At 35.0% G+C, this 19,030-nt stretch overlaps 1 protein-coding gene across 1 annotated transcript in view; it reads right to left on the reverse strand.

The window, feature by feature from the left end:
- Positions 1 to 1,000: 1,000 nt before the first annotated feature.
- Positions 1,001 to 19,030, reverse strand: part of LOC145239860 (serine/threonine-protein kinase RIO2-like) — a 246,651-nt gene continuing 228,621 nt past the window's right edge. The window contains exons 7-9 of the mRNA XM_080103421.1: positions 17,925 to 18,017; positions 9,467 to 9,539; positions 1,001 to 1,823 (exon numbers count right to left, since the gene is read on the reverse strand). Coding sequence (XP_079959547.1) covers positions 1,206 to 1,823; positions 9,467 to 9,539; positions 17,925 to 18,017 — 784 coding nt within the window. The 3' untranslated portion in view covers positions 1,001 to 1,205. The remainder of the gene's footprint in view (positions 1,824 to 9,466; positions 9,540 to 17,924; positions 18,018 to 19,030) is intronic.

Genomic DNA, 19,030 nt, shown 5'->3' on the forward strand with positions numbered 1-19,030 from the left:
TTACCCCGCCTGGGGGGGAACCCCACAAGAGCTAAGTTGAAAAGCTCTTGTTCTTAGCTGGGAAATTAATTAGAGGAACTTAAGTTATACAACCTGCATCATGAAGCTTGGATCAAAGAACTCGACTATAAACAAGTGTAAAACGATTTATGAATAATTATTTTGTTTCGTTATATAAGAATGTCCCAGAGTTCTCCTTGTTTCTCGATTGCCAGCCTGAATGAGAATACAGTTTATTTCAGGTATGCCCTGACGCCAGATGATGAAAGAGATAGACTGGATCCAGCACGAAGCCAGAGTGATGGCCGAAATCGACAATGTTGCCACACGGACTTAGGGTCATGCACATTTCGCATGCCCTGAGCAGCAGAAGGATATTTTCCAGTGACCAGTGAGAGTCTGGTCACCCTTGAGGGGTCCACCACTAGACAAGTAAGAATGTAGCCCTGCTGGGTTGCATTTATGGTCCTGTGAGCTGGGAGCGACGAACACGGCCAGAAGTACATCACAAGTACGCTCCAGTGAACCAGGATAGCAACGGATGCCGCCCGGCCCTCGGACGAAAGAGGGTGTTAGGGTTATATATATATATATATGTGTGTGTGTGTATATATATATATATATATATATATATATATATATATATATATTATATATATATACACACACACACACACTAACACTTATAAATTACTTTTATTGTGTCAGAAAAGTATCATGGACTACTTCCATTATGTCCACATGCAAATTGTATATGTGAATACACAGATACTTTACTTCCTTATACACTCATTTTAAGACATGCACAAACAGAGTTGTCATGTCTTCATTCAAATTTTAAAATAAATTCAGGCAGACAAATATTCTAATCAAATAGAATTGCTAACCATGCATGCATAAAATTATTTTTAACACAAATGATATATCAAAATATATCAAAAGTAAAAGCATTATAAATATTTGAATGAAAAAAAAAAAAATTATTCTTTTTAACAAGATGTTACGAATAAAAGAAAAGGAAAATTTGAAAATTACCTTTTCTTTAATAAAAATTTATTGTTCATCTCAAACTTTGCAAATTGCAGAAAACCAATAGAAAGAAAGATTACATATCATAGAAAATGTCTTCATTGTTTTCTCATTGGCTCTGCATCAAAATTGTCATATGATTGACAAACAGCATCACCTTTTTTTGAAAATCAATTTTATACTCCCCAGAGGCCATCGATTGTATCTTTGATGTCATAGTCTCGGTCACGCCTCTTTTTATTGATATAATAATTTTCTCCACTTTTTTTAGTCATCCGAGCTTTCTGTCTTTGGGATTTTTTCTTTATTTCTTTCTTTACTCTGTGTTTGATATAATTGGGGTCAAAAGTAGAACTTGTCACACTAGGTGTAATAGTGTTGCAAGGACTCAGCTTGTCAATTTGATCCCGAAATGGCAGATTAGTTTGATTTTGAAGACTAAGGTTTTCAAAGTCACTATTCATGTCATTTAATGATTCATCTTTGCCAGCAAAATCATTTTCACAGAGTGTTCCAAGGTTTTCAGCCATATTATAGCAGACTCCAGAAAATTTATTATCAATTGAGTTTTCCTCGTTATCAGATCCACTAAATGAACTTACAGCATCATAAAAAATATCTTCATCTTCACAAAGAGATATATCTGGTTCACAATTTTCAAGCCATTGTTTGATAGAATTCAAAGATTTATCAGTTATAGTTGCGTCATCTTCATTACTTTGTATATCTGGAGAATTAACATCATCGTCATCCACTTCATTCTTATCCACTTTACCATGAATCTGCTCCATAATCTTTAAAAATAAAAAAAGATATAGAATTTTACCAAAGAAATATTTTTCTGTCGAAGCTAAGCTGTTAACAGATTTACACAATTTTATTTAATAGAGTTTTCATTTTTAAAATGTAAGTGGTCACAACTGATGATAAATGCAGTTGGAATCAAACGTGAAAATCATTACAAATTATTTTTGCTAGAAATTTAAAAGAAAAAATCACTTGTGAAAATGTCATCTCTTAATTTTTTTTCTTTTTGATAAGCAATCATCTAAAGATGGCTGATGTCTATAAAAACACTGGTCCCCATCACAATGAATTGGTACCAGGAAGGGCATCTCTGCCTTTAAAAATTTTGCTTCAGCTAAGAAAAATAACTTCCAAAGAAAATTAGAAGCTTGCATAGAAAGTCTGGTGAGATTGTAGAGTTTCTGTAAGAAGATATTTTGCCCAAGAAACTTTATGGAAATGGAAATCTATGGAATGATTGTAGGAAAAAATGCAAGATTGAATTGGATAGAAAAGGAGGCCTTTTTATTGAAGAAAGATAAAGTACTTAAAGTTAATCATGTGATTATTGGTGTTGAGAAAATTTTCACAGCTAAATCTGTAAATATGCACAACATATTTCGAGTGAATATGTACGAGTCTCATGATAGGTTTATTGCAGTAAATAGTAGACATATTTGCTGTGGCTGGAGATTTGAATGGTCAGGTAAAAAAAACTTCTAGTGATTTTAAGGGTATGCATTTTAAGGAAATGAAGGTAGTGATAAGAATGCAATAATGAAAAGAATTTAGTTTTTTCATGAACGTTTGCAAACAATATTTCCAAGAAAAGGAAAATGCATCTTGTTATTCATATTATTTGTTTATTTATTAGTTTCATTTTCACAATGTTTTAGTCACTGTAACTTCTGACCTTCCTCAAGTGTATCTTGTCTGCACAGAATTTCCAACGGAATCCTTTATTTAATTCATGGGAGTAGCATGTTCTTGTCCCATCAGCCATGACTGGATAGAAGTCTCAAGTAATTCACAATTGTATTTTCAGTTGCCTGCACTGAGGATTGGACCTTCAATCTTCAGAAGGTCACTTTTACAACTGCATTTTTCCAAGTACTCTAACTATTGCACTACAAATCCTTACAAACAATTCTAGAATGAATTTTAGGAGTCTTAAATCTATTTTATTTCTAGAAGTAAATATCACTATTTATAGTTATAGATAGTATTACTATATATATTATCTATTATTTATATTTATTAACTGTTCCCATAACATGTTAAATTCTATACTAGGTCTACTTAGTAGCTGACCGTCACTCAACATATATGCTGTTTCTTTGAGTCATCTTACACAGTACCATTCTTCTCTGTCTATAATTTTTTACTTTATTCCATAAGGGTACATGGTTTCCCTTTTCCTCAATATATGGTCTGGCATATCCAACTTTTCAATCTCTCCACGTATTACGGCTTTTCAATGTTCTTCTAACCTTACTTTTAGAAGACAACATGTATCATTTTTGTATAGTTTTCCACATTTACATGGGATCATATACACAGTTCTTAGTCATGATTTTTTTCTGTAGGGAACTCGACTCATGCAAGTCGTTTCCTGAGAGTTGTATTGCTCCCGAATATTGTCCTAATGCCATATGTTATGTATGGTATACAAACTGTAGTGAGTTTAGACTAGTGTTCTTTTGTGTCTGGTCCAGATTTCTTGGAGCTGATGTCGTGCTCTCTGGATAGTTGCTTCAGTGGAGGGTTCCTCTTAAATTGTCAATCTCCTCTTGATATGCATTGCTGTTACTACATATTGATTTTGCTTGGTGTTATAGGCAATGGACGCTTCCTTTCTTTACATTATATGGATGGTGGGAGTTGAAGTTTAGGTACTGTCCAGTGAAAGTTTTCGGTATACAAAAGACATAACCCCTGGCCCCTAAAACCAGTTATTAGCACATCTAGGAATGATAATTCGATAACTAGTTATGATCTTTTTCCATCGTGAACTGCATAGATGGATGGATAAAGTTCATATGGTCCAGAACTGTTTGAACATTTTCCTAGTGGGGTCAGAGTATGAATGTGACATCAAAACATATCGCAACCACATTGCCTTTAGTGATGTTCATCCTTACACCATTTCCTCAAAGTATTCCATATATACATTGACCAGTATGATCACAATGGAGACCCCGTCACCAGACCTTCTCCCTGCTAATATATATCAGATCCCATCATGAAGTATGCAGCTTCTACACAGAAAGTCAGCGTCTCCTTTATATTGTCCATTGAGATGCGTGTTCCTTCAGTGCCATATCTGAAATCAACTTATCCTGTACCACTGTAAGGATCTCATCAGTGGATACGTTTCATGAACAGACTCACTACATCTAGACTCACCATCTGGTTGGAATGAATTGGAAGCATTGTTATTTCCATGAAGTGAACTGCATACTTGATGTGCGATGGAGAATTACCTATGATTGGGGTGATTATATCTACCAGGAATTGGTTCAATGGATGGCATTGTGTTGACAATGGGTCTTAATGGAATTCATAAGAATTTTAGGAAGGTTGTTTGGATTTTGCAGGTGGTATTAGGTCCTTGTTCTTACTGAAGATCTGTGGTAGCTTCCTTTCTGTTTTTAAAATAGTATTCCTTAGTTCGACAGAAAGGTTGTAGAGTTCAACAAGATACACCTGAAGAAAGTCAGAAGTTACAACCAAATCATTGTAAAAATGACACTCCAAATGAGAACAGTAGTCTAAAGAATTCAAATATGATTAACTAATCCTCATCTTAAAAATTCACAAATCATCTTATGTATGAATCTGAAAATGCAAGATTCAAGTAGATGACAATTATGACATTGCGAATTTGAAATTTTTCTTGAGTTTTAATCTCTAGAAGACTTACAACTGAATTTGGTGCTTATTCAGAATTATACTTATTTAAAACAACAAAACTACAGAAATATCTTTATGATGTACATATTCTGTCATGGAACACAGATGTCATATTCCAAAAATCATATAAATTGATCAAGTAATTTTATTTTATTTTTTTAAGCAAATCAAATTTTATGACGAGTTGAATGTGTAGAGGACTAGGACATATAAATCCTAATCCCGTTACAAAAGAAAAATAATGAAACGAATAGAATGAAGGAAACAAAACTCAATTTCTGGATAAGATAAACGTGTCATTTATTTACTGTTGAAAAGTGAATGTTTTAGGTGTAACACATGTTCATGTCCGCGCGGGTGTAACCATCGTTTGTTGCGGGACTGGTGGTGTAGAAAGAAAAGGAAATGTGTGTTTATCTCACGTTCGGGTCGCTATCGTTTGTTCGCGCGTGGGAAGAGAAGTGAGTAATGTAGTGGAACGAGAAATGGCTGTCTGGCACGTAGAAAGAGAAAGAGAGAGAGAGAGTGAGAATGTCAATCCAGTTCATGGAGAGAAAGCGTATAAAGTGTACGTACTGTCTGTTAGCTCTTTGTCCCACATAGTAGCAAGTGGCATGAGGCATGTGCCTGCTGAAAAGGCACAATGTCAGTCTGTAGACCACCCAGCTAGGAAGCTGGTCTGAAAAAGGCTGAAAACAGCTTGTCTCTTGCTTTTATAGTTGTTTCCAGTGGTCTTTTGCACATGTGTGGATTTCCTTTGAAAGGGGAAGTGACGTTGTCCTTGTGTGTGTACATGTGCGTATGTTAGCATGTGTGTATACACGTGAATGTGAGTGTATTTACGCGAACGTGAATATATGTACGTGTGTGGATGTGGGCGCGTATGTTTATGACAAGTTATTACTTGAGATGTAAACGCATGTTTTTGTGTGAGACTAGAAAAGGCTCGCGCAAGTGGGAGAAACAAAGGGTCAGGTTTTAACTTTTGGTAAAATTCAATTTGACTACAGAGATTTTCTATTCAAAATAATGAAAACTTTATCGTTAACAATAGAAAAAATTATTTTTTAAATAAAAAACTACTGGATTAATTTATGTGTTTTTTGAAATATAACATCTTCATTCCATGATGAGCATGTACACCATAAAGAGTTTTCTGTATTTTTTTTGTAAATAAGTGTAATTCTAAATAAGTACCTTGAATCTTATTCGCTACAGCAGAGTAATTTAGGCACCAAGCACTGGTCCTTAAAGATAAAAGAAAAATGACTAAATATCATATTGTCAACTGTGACATATTTTGACAAACTTCTTAGAAAGAATTAAAGTTTTCCTCAATCCAAGTAAAAAATTTTACATTTCTTAACATTTGATTCAAACACAAAAACCCATGATGTAGTGAATAAAGTACTTGATAAAATTCTTTTGGAAATTAAAGTGAGGGCAACACTCAAAATAAAATTTTGAATTACTTTGGACTTCTTTCCAGTTGTAGCTGACAGAATGATAGCATGCTACATCTGAAAATTCGGTTTAAAATTCCATGCCGATTACTGAGTTTGACAGAAAGATTCCCTTGAGTTTGACAAAATATATCTGAAGATGGTGGTCACAATCGTTGTGAAAATACCATTCAAGATGAGAACAGTAATCCAAATAATACAAATCATTTAATTTTAAAAATTCAGAAACATGATATATGAATAAATTGTAGTACTTTAGAACCAAGCATTGGTCATTAAAAATAAGACAGAAATAAATGATAAAATACCACACTGACAGCTATGACATTTTAACAAACTCTTTAGAAAAATATAAAAATTTTCCTCAAACCAGAGAAAAAAAAAATTCTGTTTGCATTTAATATTTTAATTAACTACAACTTTATAGTAATTACAATGGTTAAATATTTTTAGAAATATATTTATAGACATAGTGGTGACTGGCATGTTCGAATAAGCAAAGACCCGGGTGGCTATGCAGAGAACTGTGATGTATTTGGGGTTGGAACAAGAAGGGGAGAGAATAGAAAAGGTTGCAATGGCCAACATTTTAGTCGGATTAGTAACTTTTAGTTTAGGAAATCTGTAGGTTATCCGAAGGATTGTAAAGACAGATTGCCAGAAAGGAGAGATCTTTAATCCATAAAGAACATCAAACTCATTTCTGGCAATTCAATACAGACTTTTTGCATATGATTTCAGAGTAATAAAACATTCTGATACTTGCTACAAAAAACATTTTAAAATCAGATCCTGGAAGTTGATAGATTACAGATCCTGGAAGTTGATAGATTGTGCAGAACAAATTCAAGGATATTTTCATCAAATGCAAGAGGAATTAGGTTATAACTATGGAAGGATTCTGGCAACAACTGATAAAAAGGCTAAAAGGCCTAAAAAAGCAGTGCTATTAGTGTCTGAATATATGAAGTGTTTATGAAGGAAAGAAAATTGATGGTAGAATGATACAGTGGAAGAGCAACTGCTACAAATCTTGGAAAAAAAAGGAGGCAGTGGAAAAGAGTATACAATTGCAGAAAGCAAAAAATGTATAGAATCCAAGCATGATGCCATCTCAGCCAAATTCAGTGACATTGACCTCAAAAGTAACTTCATTTACAAAGTCGCAAAACAGATATAAAATATCAAGATGTTATGCTATAAAATACATAAAAGATGATAATAGGCATCTGCCTATTTCTGTGCTTAGAAAACAAAGCTAAGCACAGCCTAGCAATAGCATTATGAAATGTTGCTTAACACTCCACTCCCCTAAAATTTGGAACATTTAACAACCAATGGAGAGCCTAAGCATTACAGATCAGCCCAGGCATGGTAGAAAATGTTTTAAACAAAATAAAGAATAGCAAGGCTGCAGAATTTTCTGGAATAGTCTTTGAAATTCTGAAAGCATCTGATAGCATTGGTATTCTAATTCTGCCATATATAATAAACACTATATGTTAAGAGAAGAATGCTGGGGTGAGGGATTGTCAATTGCTTAAAAGAGAAAGGAGATGCACAATCATATGGTGATGAGAGGATTCCAAATATTTTCCCAGATTTCGACACAACTACTCATTCTGTTCTAAATTTCTACATATTTAGTTATAAAGTTGCTTTTAATTCAAATTACTGTAAAACTACATGTAATATGTGCATACATCTCATCAAACAAAAATACATTTGTAGTGAGATAATCTATAGATTTTAGTTTTACTGGTTGTTTAAAATCAAAAAATATCATTTTATCACTATCATGAATCCATTGTGTCCCTGCCAGGTACAAAGCTAAACTACATCTCATTGCAGTGGAAAATAAAGTTTAAAAAACAAAAAAATTAAAAGAATTGTTTTTGATACGAGAAAAAAAATGCAATTTTTTTCAGATTCTGATACCAAAATTTGTTTGGATTCCCTGATTCAGATTCTGATAATCATCTGACCATTAGTAATTATAGAGGTTTGAAGCTTTTCGAAACAGGAATGAAAATTATTGAATACATAGCAACCAGCAAGTAAATAAGATACAGTTTAGCTTTGTACCTGGCAGGGGCACAATTTGATTCCATATTCATCATACAATAACTGCAATATATATATATATATATATATATATATATATATATATATATATATATATGTGTGTGTATACAGACTGGAGACATTACATAGCATTCTTGGGCAAAGAACTTGATTCTCCATTGCATACAATAAATACTAGTAGTAGAGTGCAGATGGATGACACAAGAACGACTTTAATGCCAAGGTTGGATTTCACCAGTGTCTTAAAGGCAGTGTCAAGAGTGTTTCTCTTGCACTGTCCATGAGAGTTACTCTCTGCTATTGACTTAGTATTGATTTAGTAATTATTGTTGAGTCTTTGAAACGGCTAAGAATACAAATGTGAACTTACCTAAAATCAAAGAGATAGTGTGTGGCTTTGAAATACAATCACTGATCAGTATGTTTGTTATGTATGCGATGTAATTTGTGAGTCCACAAAAAGTATAGAGATTTAAAGGATGGATCAGACTGAAATCCCAACTTCAATTCAAGATGCCTGGGACAAGCCATTGATATTGATAATCATTTCCTTTATAGAGATGGTACAAGATGATGATAATCTTGAAGAAATAAAATTCTGTTACCTAAAGATATGCTCAGTACATGTGGTGAATGCAATCTCAGTACAAGGATGATGATAGCATAGACAAAATTTTGTAAACTGTTGCTACTGATTGCAAGCTATCCCTTTCGACATCTGAGGTAAGTTGTGTCAGGAGTGTCGTTTTATATGTAGCAAATGCTGAGCCCTTGCCAGGTCCTTTATTACCTGATTGCAGTGCAAGGACAGATCTGCAATGTGAAATCTGACCTTCAATTGAAAGATTTGTTGAAAGCACTACATTTGCATAACATAGAGGTTACCTTAAGGACAAATTATTAAAGCTGATATGGTCATGTTGAGCATTTATCTTTCTGGATAAAACGTTGCAGAAGAATTGATGTCTTCAACTGCAGGAAAGTTGGAAGGAAGTGATTAGACAAAACTGTACAGAGATTTGCTTAACCACAACAACTAATGAGTTTACAAAATATTAAAAATGAAGTTACATTAAATTCATAGAGAGAGAAAGATATTTTTATGATAGAAAACACTGATAAACTATGATAACTAGTGAAAATTGAACATCAAATTATAAAGATACAAAAAAAGAAAATCAAATTTTTACCAAGTCAAATGGCTCTGCTACATCTTGCGTGAACCCACTAGCAGCAATTTCGACATCCATAGAATCTGTACGTCTGTAAAAAATTTTTTTTTAAATTAAAAAAAAATAAGCTAACCATATTAAAAATTTTAAAAGTAGGAAGTTTCTGTTTTTTGTTCACCCTATATTGTGAAATAGATTAAAACTGGTATATCTTTGTTAAGAAACAAGATTAAGCAATGAAAGTGTATTTTTGTGCAAGGAATATGAATATGCCATTAAAAATCTCCAGAAATCAATTGTTTCCAAATAATCAGCAGTAAACGCACATAAATATGCTACAATTCCTTAAAAATGCCATGTATCCATTAAAAGAAAAGCAGTTAAAGAACTGAAAGTTCAATTATAATGCATTTTATATACAAGAAACTGCAATCTAAATCTAGAACTGTTTAAAAATGAATATATTGCAATATTTCTTTGGTATTATTGAAGATTAACACCTTCCATTAAATCCCCCCTCCAAAATATGATTCTACCTTTCTTGGCAATTACATGTAAACATCCTAAAAACTTTAATAATAGAAAAATGATAAGAAAAATTATTTTAGAATTTAATGTAAAATGATTCCCTATTTCAGGCCATTCCAACGTTTTAGAGCAGTAAACCATTTTTTTAAATGTTAAGGTGGAAACAAGGTAAAAAAGTACTGTTTTATTTCTTTGTTTACATAGTTGAATTTTCAGTAAAACAACAGAATAGAAATGACAAAAGTTACCATCAACTAAATATATAGTTGTTGCTTATCAGGATTCCTGGTATCCTGGTACTGTGAATGTTACATCGAGGGTTCATGTAGAGTACGATTTATGGTTGCATCTCAGAAAATAGGGGTATATTTTGGGCCAGATAGAGAGGATTTACAAAATTGAAAATTGGACTGGTCCCAAAATTCATGTTCTGGTCTACTATTTCCATCTTTTACAGAAATCAAAAAAAAATTTTTTTCGATTAATTTCTGAGATTAATTTATATCTACTGAATTTTTTTTCTTTGAGGGGAGTAGTAAATACAGGCCATGAATGTTCTTTAGGCATTCAATGGCTACACCCAGATTAAGCTCGCCTTTGGTGAGGAGGCAGGAAAATGCCTGTTCTCAATAAAGCTATATTTGAATACTACTATACTTAGTTTTGTTCATGTATGATACCATGCACCAGTTTAAAAAAAATTGAAATTTGTACATCTTAATTTATAATTCATGGATTATGGTAAAGAGATACATCAGATTTCACTGCATAATCAGAAAGAGCACACAATTTTACATAAGAGTGGCAAGTTTCATGAGAATACCTAAAGTTTGGCACTTAAGATTCTCGTAACTTTTGAAGTACTGATGGTATTTGCATAATTCAAACTGTTTTAACCATCTTTTTACATAGCACTTTTCATGTAAGTTGATAAAATAACAATTATCTAAAAAGAAAAAATCAACTTGTAATGCTAAAAATACTTGTAGAACAGGCAGAGGGATGTAACATTTCGTCAATGGGACAGAGGCTGAAGCTTGGATGACAGTTCAGGACCTATTAAGTTGGCGACTCTTTTGAACCCTGTCCAGGAGCAAGAGACTAGTAACATATACACCAGCCCAAATGTGACAACAATACTCCATACATGGGCGAATGGTGGCCTTATAGAGGTACAGGATACTTCTAGGCGTAAGTAACTTTCTAGCATAGAAGAGAGAGCCCACCTTCCTCGCAACGGCCCTGGCAATGCTCTCAATGTATCTGCTCCAGCTCATGTTCCCTGTGAACGTTAAGCCAAGGAGTTTAAAAGTACTTTCAGGTAATGTATCTTTAGCCATAGCTATTGGTGGTTGAGAAGGTTCCTTATAATTATTGAAGGAAACAAGCTAAGTCTTGGCAGCATTGAATGTGACCATACATTTTGTCCCATTTCACTACAGATTTGATGTCTTCCTCTAGCGTTTCTGCTATTTCCTTTGATATGTGTTCATTTGTTTTCCCCCTCGTGCCTATTATAGAGCGCAGTGTCATCAACAAATATACCCATCTCAGAGATAATTTTTTCAGAGAGATCATTTATGAATAGTAGGAATAATAAAAGGTCCAAGGTGGTAAATCCATATTTATATCATTTTGTTTAGGCATACAACTATCGAGAACAACCTAGATTTTTCTCTTATTTAAGAAGGATTTAATTATGTTAAGTATTCGTCCAGTGATACCATATGATCTAATTTTCCTGAGAAGACCATGTCATACCCTGTCAAAAGCCTAAGATATATCTAGGGCTACTGCTCTACCTGTGATAGTCATCAAAGAAGCAAGGGCCCACACGTTTGTGCCTTGTGTTGTTGTACATAAAAACAATGACAATAACAAACTTACCTTCAGGTGGGATCTGAAAGACAGGCGCCATGAAGATTGACTGATCTTTTATACCAAACCAGAGTCACATGTTTGAAGAGGAGGGGGATGGATAAAAATGTGTGAGAAGTGGAAGAGGGGGAGAAAGGAAATAAATTCAGCAGGCATTTTGTTTAACCACTACCAGGAAGTAACTGTTGCAAGAACAAATTTATTTTTTTTTGGAAGGGAAAATTCGGCAACTGAAATTATTTCAACAAGCTATTTTCGGCAATTTTTTAGTTGTTTCTGGCTGATTGTTGTTAACAGCACCATTTTCTTTGCCTGTGAAGTTTTTTCAGTCACTTTATTTTTCACTTTATTTACTGTAAAAAGACAATGACTGAATCGAAGTTTGATTTGAAGCTGATATCCGAATTTGATGGGTCCACATCTGTTGTTGACTGGATTGAGTTGATGTGCAACCTCTGAAGTAAAGAGGATACACACAGTGATTCCCTTGAGATTGCTAGAGGCGCCTTGAGTGTATTTCAGCAACTTAGTGCTGCCGAGAAGACTGATTTGACAGCAATTAAAAATGCACTGTACAACGCATTTGTCATCGATCAGTGTACGGCTTATCAGAAATTCGCTTGTAATCATGTTGGGTGATGGAGTATCAGGACGGACACATGCATATGTATTTGTGGCCGGCCTTCAAACTGTGTAAAGCAACTGCTGAGAGCCTCCACCAGTACTTCAGCAACGCCCAAGGAACATTTGCTGAAATGTTCACGAGCCATCAGAAGAGATGAGGCGGGTAAGACAATATCGCTGTCCCTTGATCGCTACTGTTTAGAACAGCCACAGAGATTTGTCAACTTGTACTTGCAAATAGGCTCAGCGTAGATCCAGCACTGCAACGTCTGGTCCCTGCTGTTGCCATTCCTTCAATTTTTGTAAGCAAACATCCGCATTGGCCATATGAATGGCCACATACTTATTTAGCTTTCAATAATCCATAATGGGCCACACTTTCTATTTTTTCTCCTGCACAACAGCCATGAGTGGAATTAGACCTTTTGAAGGTCTGTCCTCAGGATATGGCAACAGCTAACCATTATCAATCCACCTCTGCAGTTCGCGATCATATTCCCCACGAATCGGTGTTGGGGCTGGATACTCTGCAAGTCTATTTCTCAACATAAGTGGAGGTTGGTCGCCAACCCATTTCCACAATGTGGACCACTTCAGAGTGTTCTGTTCATACTCTGCAGAGAAGTCAGGCTCGGTGATGGTGATAGCAGCAAAATTGGTCTTGCTGAAATGTGGGAAGGTCACCTCACTTTCACGAGACACAACTACTCTTCCCAGTCACTTGATTGCGTTCAGCCCAAGTAATAAATCAAATCCCAGTAAGTATTCATCCACAACTAAGATTTCTATGCTAATGCTCCGCGTTAAACCAAGGTTCACTTGCACTATTCCTGTTCCACAACAGCTAAGTGTACTTCAATCTGCTGTGAGCACTGGGGTCACTTTCCTCATCCATTCCTTGCAACATGACTTGTGGACCAGTGAATGTGTGCATTCAGTATCCACTGGAGCTGTATGTAGTAGTCTATTGATGTGAACAGTTATAACCAGCAATGTGCGATTTACACCAGTTTGGGAGAGGAGATTAGCGCTGAATTCTCGCCCCTTGCTTGTTTCTCGGACAAAATCTGGCAATGTGCCCTCGCCGTTTACATCGGTAACACATAATAGGTTGTCGAGGCTTAACACTAACATTACTTCCCATCACACTATCCAGTAGGCAATCGCTTGGTCTATGATTGAGTCCATTACATTTGTAACACCGCCGTGAAGTGTCCGTCTCCTTAGGTGTAATTTGTGTTGACCATGCAGCTAATGCAGCTTGCTGTGGAACTCCTGTGCAGTTCTTTGAAATGACCTGAGTATGCACCAGCACGTGTGATAGATCTAGGTTTTCCATCTGGGAGGATGCTCGTAACAAGTCTTCCGCATGCTTCGGCAATCCAGCAATGAATGCACATTGAAGGCATTGATCCAATACGCCGCTAAACAGGACCACAAGCCTGCACAGTTCTGTCAAAAATATGTCGACTGTTTTACCTGGTTGGAGGCGACGTGCTGTAAACTGCTTCCATGCAATAAAAGGATCCAAAGAAAACACTGTACACAGCGTTTTCTTTATACACTTAATATCAGCCCACTTTTCATCACTAAATTGCTGGTATACAGCATATGCCCGCCTAACAAGTGCATCAGAATAATCAAAATTTAAATATTTGTAAGAGGTGCTCAGTTAAAAAAATAACGGTAGGAAAAGACATGAAATGTAATTAAAAATCAAAATAACATTAATTCAAAATTTTAAACAATTTGTCAGCTTTAGCAAAAACTTGTTTCTTTTTTTATATTTAAATAGAATTTAAATACTTGATATTTTTCCAAGCATCATGTTTTCTGTTAGAGGGACGTCACTTTTTTAAATAACATTTATTTTTGTCTGTTTGTCATAATTCTTGTAAAGTTTCACAATGGGTATCAAACACCCTCTTAAAAAAAAAAAAAAAAAAAAAAAACTCTTAATTCTATGTCTAATCCTAGGTATGAGTGGCAAGCCTCCTCCTTAACAATAACGCTAAGTACAAGTGGTAGAGCTCCCCACTAAACAAACTTCCTCTGTGAACTCATAAGCGTAAAAAAAAAATAAAAATAAAAAAAGCATAAAAACGTTTAAAGAAAAGTGCACATGATTAATCTAAAAAAAAAAATAATAAATAAATTGGTCAACTGTCCTAAAACGCTAGGATCGTCTTGAAATGGTGAATTATTTTATATTTATGTGAAACCAAGCCCCACTCTAAATTCTAAAATTGTTTTCGCTTTGTTTCTATCAAGTCTTCAGGATGTTCACACATAATTTTTCTTAGCCCTATCATTAACCCAAAGTCAGAGTGGCAACCTTCTCATAATTGCACAAAGACCCTCTAAAAAACCATGCATAATCGCCTTTTAGAAAACAAACAAACAAAAAAAAAAACACCCAGGATTTATCTATCATAGGAGGGGGGGGGGTAACTGCCCTGAAACGCTTGAAGGATTCAAAATGCGAAATCATTTTACATTAAATTCTAAAATAATTTTTGTTTATCTTTTATTAAAGTCTTTCAAGTTGTTCACATGCATAAAGGTAGAATCACATATTTTGGAGAGGTGGTCAGATCGGGAAGGGGTAGCAATAATACCAAAGAAATATTGCAATATATTCATTTTTAACCAATCCTAGATTTTGATTTCAGTTTTTGGCACATAAAATGCATTACAACTAAACTTTTAGTTCTCTTACTTTTTAAGCAATCGCAGCATATTTATGTGCATTTACTGCAGATTATTTGGAAACCATTCATTTCTGGAGATTTTCAATAGCATATTCAGATTCCTTGCACAAAAATACATTTATATGGCAAATTTCATTGCTTAGTCTTGTGTTTTAACAAAGATATAGCATTTTTACTGAAAAAGTAGTGCAAAAAATGTGACAAAATGCAAAAAAGGGAGGAAAAAGAGGGGAAAATGTCCAAACACGCAGGGCATAAAAATAGTCATAACTTCCTTGATTTTAATTGGATTTTAAAAACTTAAAAAGATTCTTTCTTAGCTCATCAAGCTCTTTCTATATATACAGTTGTCCTCAAAATTATTCATACCCCATACAAAAAAAATTTCTTGTTTTGATTATTCATTTCTGAAAGGTATTATGATGGTACTTCCTTTGTATCTTTTGTCTACTTGTTATTGTACATAAATCCACATGTGAGTTGGCTAAACCTTATTTTCATAATAATAGATAGGGACCAAAGTTATGTTTTGCACATGTTCAGATCAATCATACCCCTGCCAGTACTTAAACAAAAATGTACTTTTATGATCAACCCCATTCTTTTTACTTCCTATTAATGTGCTACCCCTTGTAATCTTTGTCTTGTAGTTATTTCAAGATGTTTCAATTGAATGAATACCTTTTTCGATGTCAATATAAATAGATTAAAAAGTTTCTTTGTCCACAGGTTCTGATCATCATGGGGAAGAAAAAAGAACTTAGCGAAGACCTACATCAACGTATTGTGCAAGCCCACGGTGAGAGAAAGTGTTACAAGGCTATTGCTAAGCAGTACAATGTTCCTGTGGCAACCGTCCAGAGTATAATTAATAAGTATAAGTGGTTCAACACTGTTAAAAACCTCAGTGGGCGTGGCAGGAAGCGTAAGGTTTCAACCAAACTTGCAAGGAAGATCTGCCGAGAGGTCAGCAAAGATCCCCGAACCACAACCAAGGTCCTACAAAAAGAACTTCACCAGGCAGGGACGATGGTTTCAAGGTCCACTATCGAGAGAGTTTTGCACAGAGGGGGTCTCCATGGATGCAGGCCTCGAAAGACACTGCTGCTCAAAAAGAATCATGTGAAGGCTCGCCTGGCCTTTGCTAAAGGCCATATACAGCAAGATTCCAGCTTCTGATCAACCATCCTGTGGTCTGATGAGACGAAGTTGGAGTTGTTCGGCCACAGAGATACTGCATACGTATGGAGGAAGACAGGAGAAGCATACAATCCAAAGAACACAGTGCCAACCGTCAAGCACGGTGGTGGAAACATCATGCTATGGGGATGCTTCTCTTCCCTCGGCACAGGGAACCTCGTCAGGATCCAGGGAATCATGAGAAAGGAGAACTACATCCAGATCCTTGATGAAAACCTGAAGGAATCTGCAGAGAAGCTCAAACTTGGCGACAACTGGAAGTTCCAGCAAGAAAATGACCCAAAGCATACTGCTAAAGTAGTCCAGAAATGGTTCAAGGATAATGATATCAGCGTCCTGGAGTGGCCTAGTCAGAGTCTTGACCTCAATCCCATAGAGAACTTAAAGACCTGAGTGATGGCCAGGAAACCAACTAACCTGACACAGCTTGAGTCTTTTGCAATGGAAGAATGGGCCAAAATCTCACAGGAAACGTGTAGTAAGCTTGTGGACACCTATAAGAACCGACTAGAAGCAGTCATAAAGAACAAAGGCTATGCTATTGACTATTGAAGAAAGAAAATGGACACTGTAAACCTAGGGTATGAATAATTTTGAACATGACTTTTTTTTAAAGATCTGTGAATAAAATACCCCTGAAACTGAATATTTTTTAATTTGCCTATTGCTGTTATTCTTTCACCTGTTGGTTGCACATAAATCATAAACAAACTTAACAAAATGCTTTCATTTCATCACAACAATGAATTATGTCAAAAATCAACGAGGGTATGAATAATTTTGAGGCCAACTGTACCAATATTGAAATATTTAAGCCATTTAAATTTTTTCATGTGCATTGCTACTTTACCCCACTCAGCCTGTATATTAGTTCTCATTCCACTACTGACTGTCCAGATTCACTGCCATCAAATGCAGGTATGAGCTTTAGATCGAAGGCCATGATGGCTGAGATAGCTTGCTACACAAGGGAGAGAGAGCGCCAGAAGAAATATATATATATTTATTTTCACAAGCACTGGATGGTCCTTAACAAATTTGTCCACGCAATTCCAGACAACATCAACACACCATACCATACCACGAACAAGCAGTATCAAATAATCTCACCGAATCAACACTCCACGATACAAAATGCAATAACGCGAGACGTTATCAAAGCAGTGTATTTCAACCGCCAAATCACTTATCGGCTTGTTTTTTTATAGCCGTTGGGCGAAACTGACTAGTCATTTTGGGTTTTAGATGGGTTTAGTTCATTGTTATACTTGATTTGTAATCGAAAGGTCCCGGGTTTGCTTTTCACCGCAAGCTTGACTCATACGCTTTGCGTTTTCGCACACGCTCGGCACATTAATTAGAGAAAAGAATTAACAATTCAAGCCGCAAAAAATCCCATGGCAAATCATCACCAGATGTGTTCCACTCAACAACAGTCTTCAAACCAACATCATCACCTTTTTTGATGATCGATATAAAGATGTCTAACGAACTATATGAAATACTGCCTACAAATAATAGTTACACAAACTTACTCTAGATCAGCAAATGTGGGAAATAATTCACTTTCATAATTGAATCGACGTGAGAAAAAATCCCTGATACATTGGACATCTCGGTTGAAATACCTGAAAAATATTAAAAAAGAAAATATAAAATATAAAATATAAAATGACAACTGTTTTATTTTATCAAAATAAAATCCACAGGAATGGATAAAATGTAATACTTACAGAAAATCTAATCTTTTTTAGAGTAACACACAACTTTAGCAACACAAATGATAGTTATAAAGTGATAGAAACAATAATACAAAGAGTCAAGGGTCGGCTACATGAATTTGGAGCATAAAAAGTTGGAGTGAGTAAAAATACAAACAAGCAAAACACACATTTCTATCCTTGTGATGAATGAAAGAACATTGACATTTAAAGTTAATGCTTCAGAATTATTTAATGATTTAGAATTATTTACCGCTTTTGAATTATAGTAACAGTTATGCTGTTTATGTTCATTCTAATCACCATGCACACTTTTCAGCTGCACATGTCTCGGATAGTGGTTGGAAGGATAAATAGCATAAACAAAGGATGAATGATGAGAAGTGATGAGAGGAAAGGAATGATGTAAATAATTAATGGAGAATTATTTTGAAATTGCCAAATATTTATGAAAGTCATTTGTGATGACAAAAATTAATACTTTCTTCTTCCCCCCCCCCACACACCCCCTCTATTTAGAAATTCCAACAGGTTTTCACAAATATATAATCATATACATGGGAGGTCTCATAATAGATCATTTTTTTTTTCAATGCAAACATAAGGCTTTGGGATTGTATCTAACAGGTGATTGTAGGAAGTTGAGCAGCGAGATAGCTACTCACAATACATTTAAACTTCTACAGATTAGTACAGTCAGAGAAGCAGCAAACGGAGTTAGAATTTCAAAGTTTATCAAGCTGAGAGAAGAAAGTATTAAAATAGAAGATTTTCCAGGATCTAGGAACCTCAACAGCGAAGTGGTGGGATTTTTCGGCTTGTTGAGTCAGTTGGAAGTATGTTCATCGAGAGTGCACAACTGCTATGGATTTGTCAACAATACTCTATGCATAGACAAATTGTGGCTTTGTAAAGATATA

This window comes from Euprymna scolopes, chromosome 19 (assembly GCF_053919585.1).
Source record: "Euprymna scolopes isolate OS-2025 chromosome 19, ASM5391958v1, whole genome shotgun sequence".
Classification (NCBI taxonomy): Eukaryota; Metazoa; Mollusca; class Cephalopoda; order Sepiida; family Sepiolidae; genus Euprymna; species Euprymna scolopes.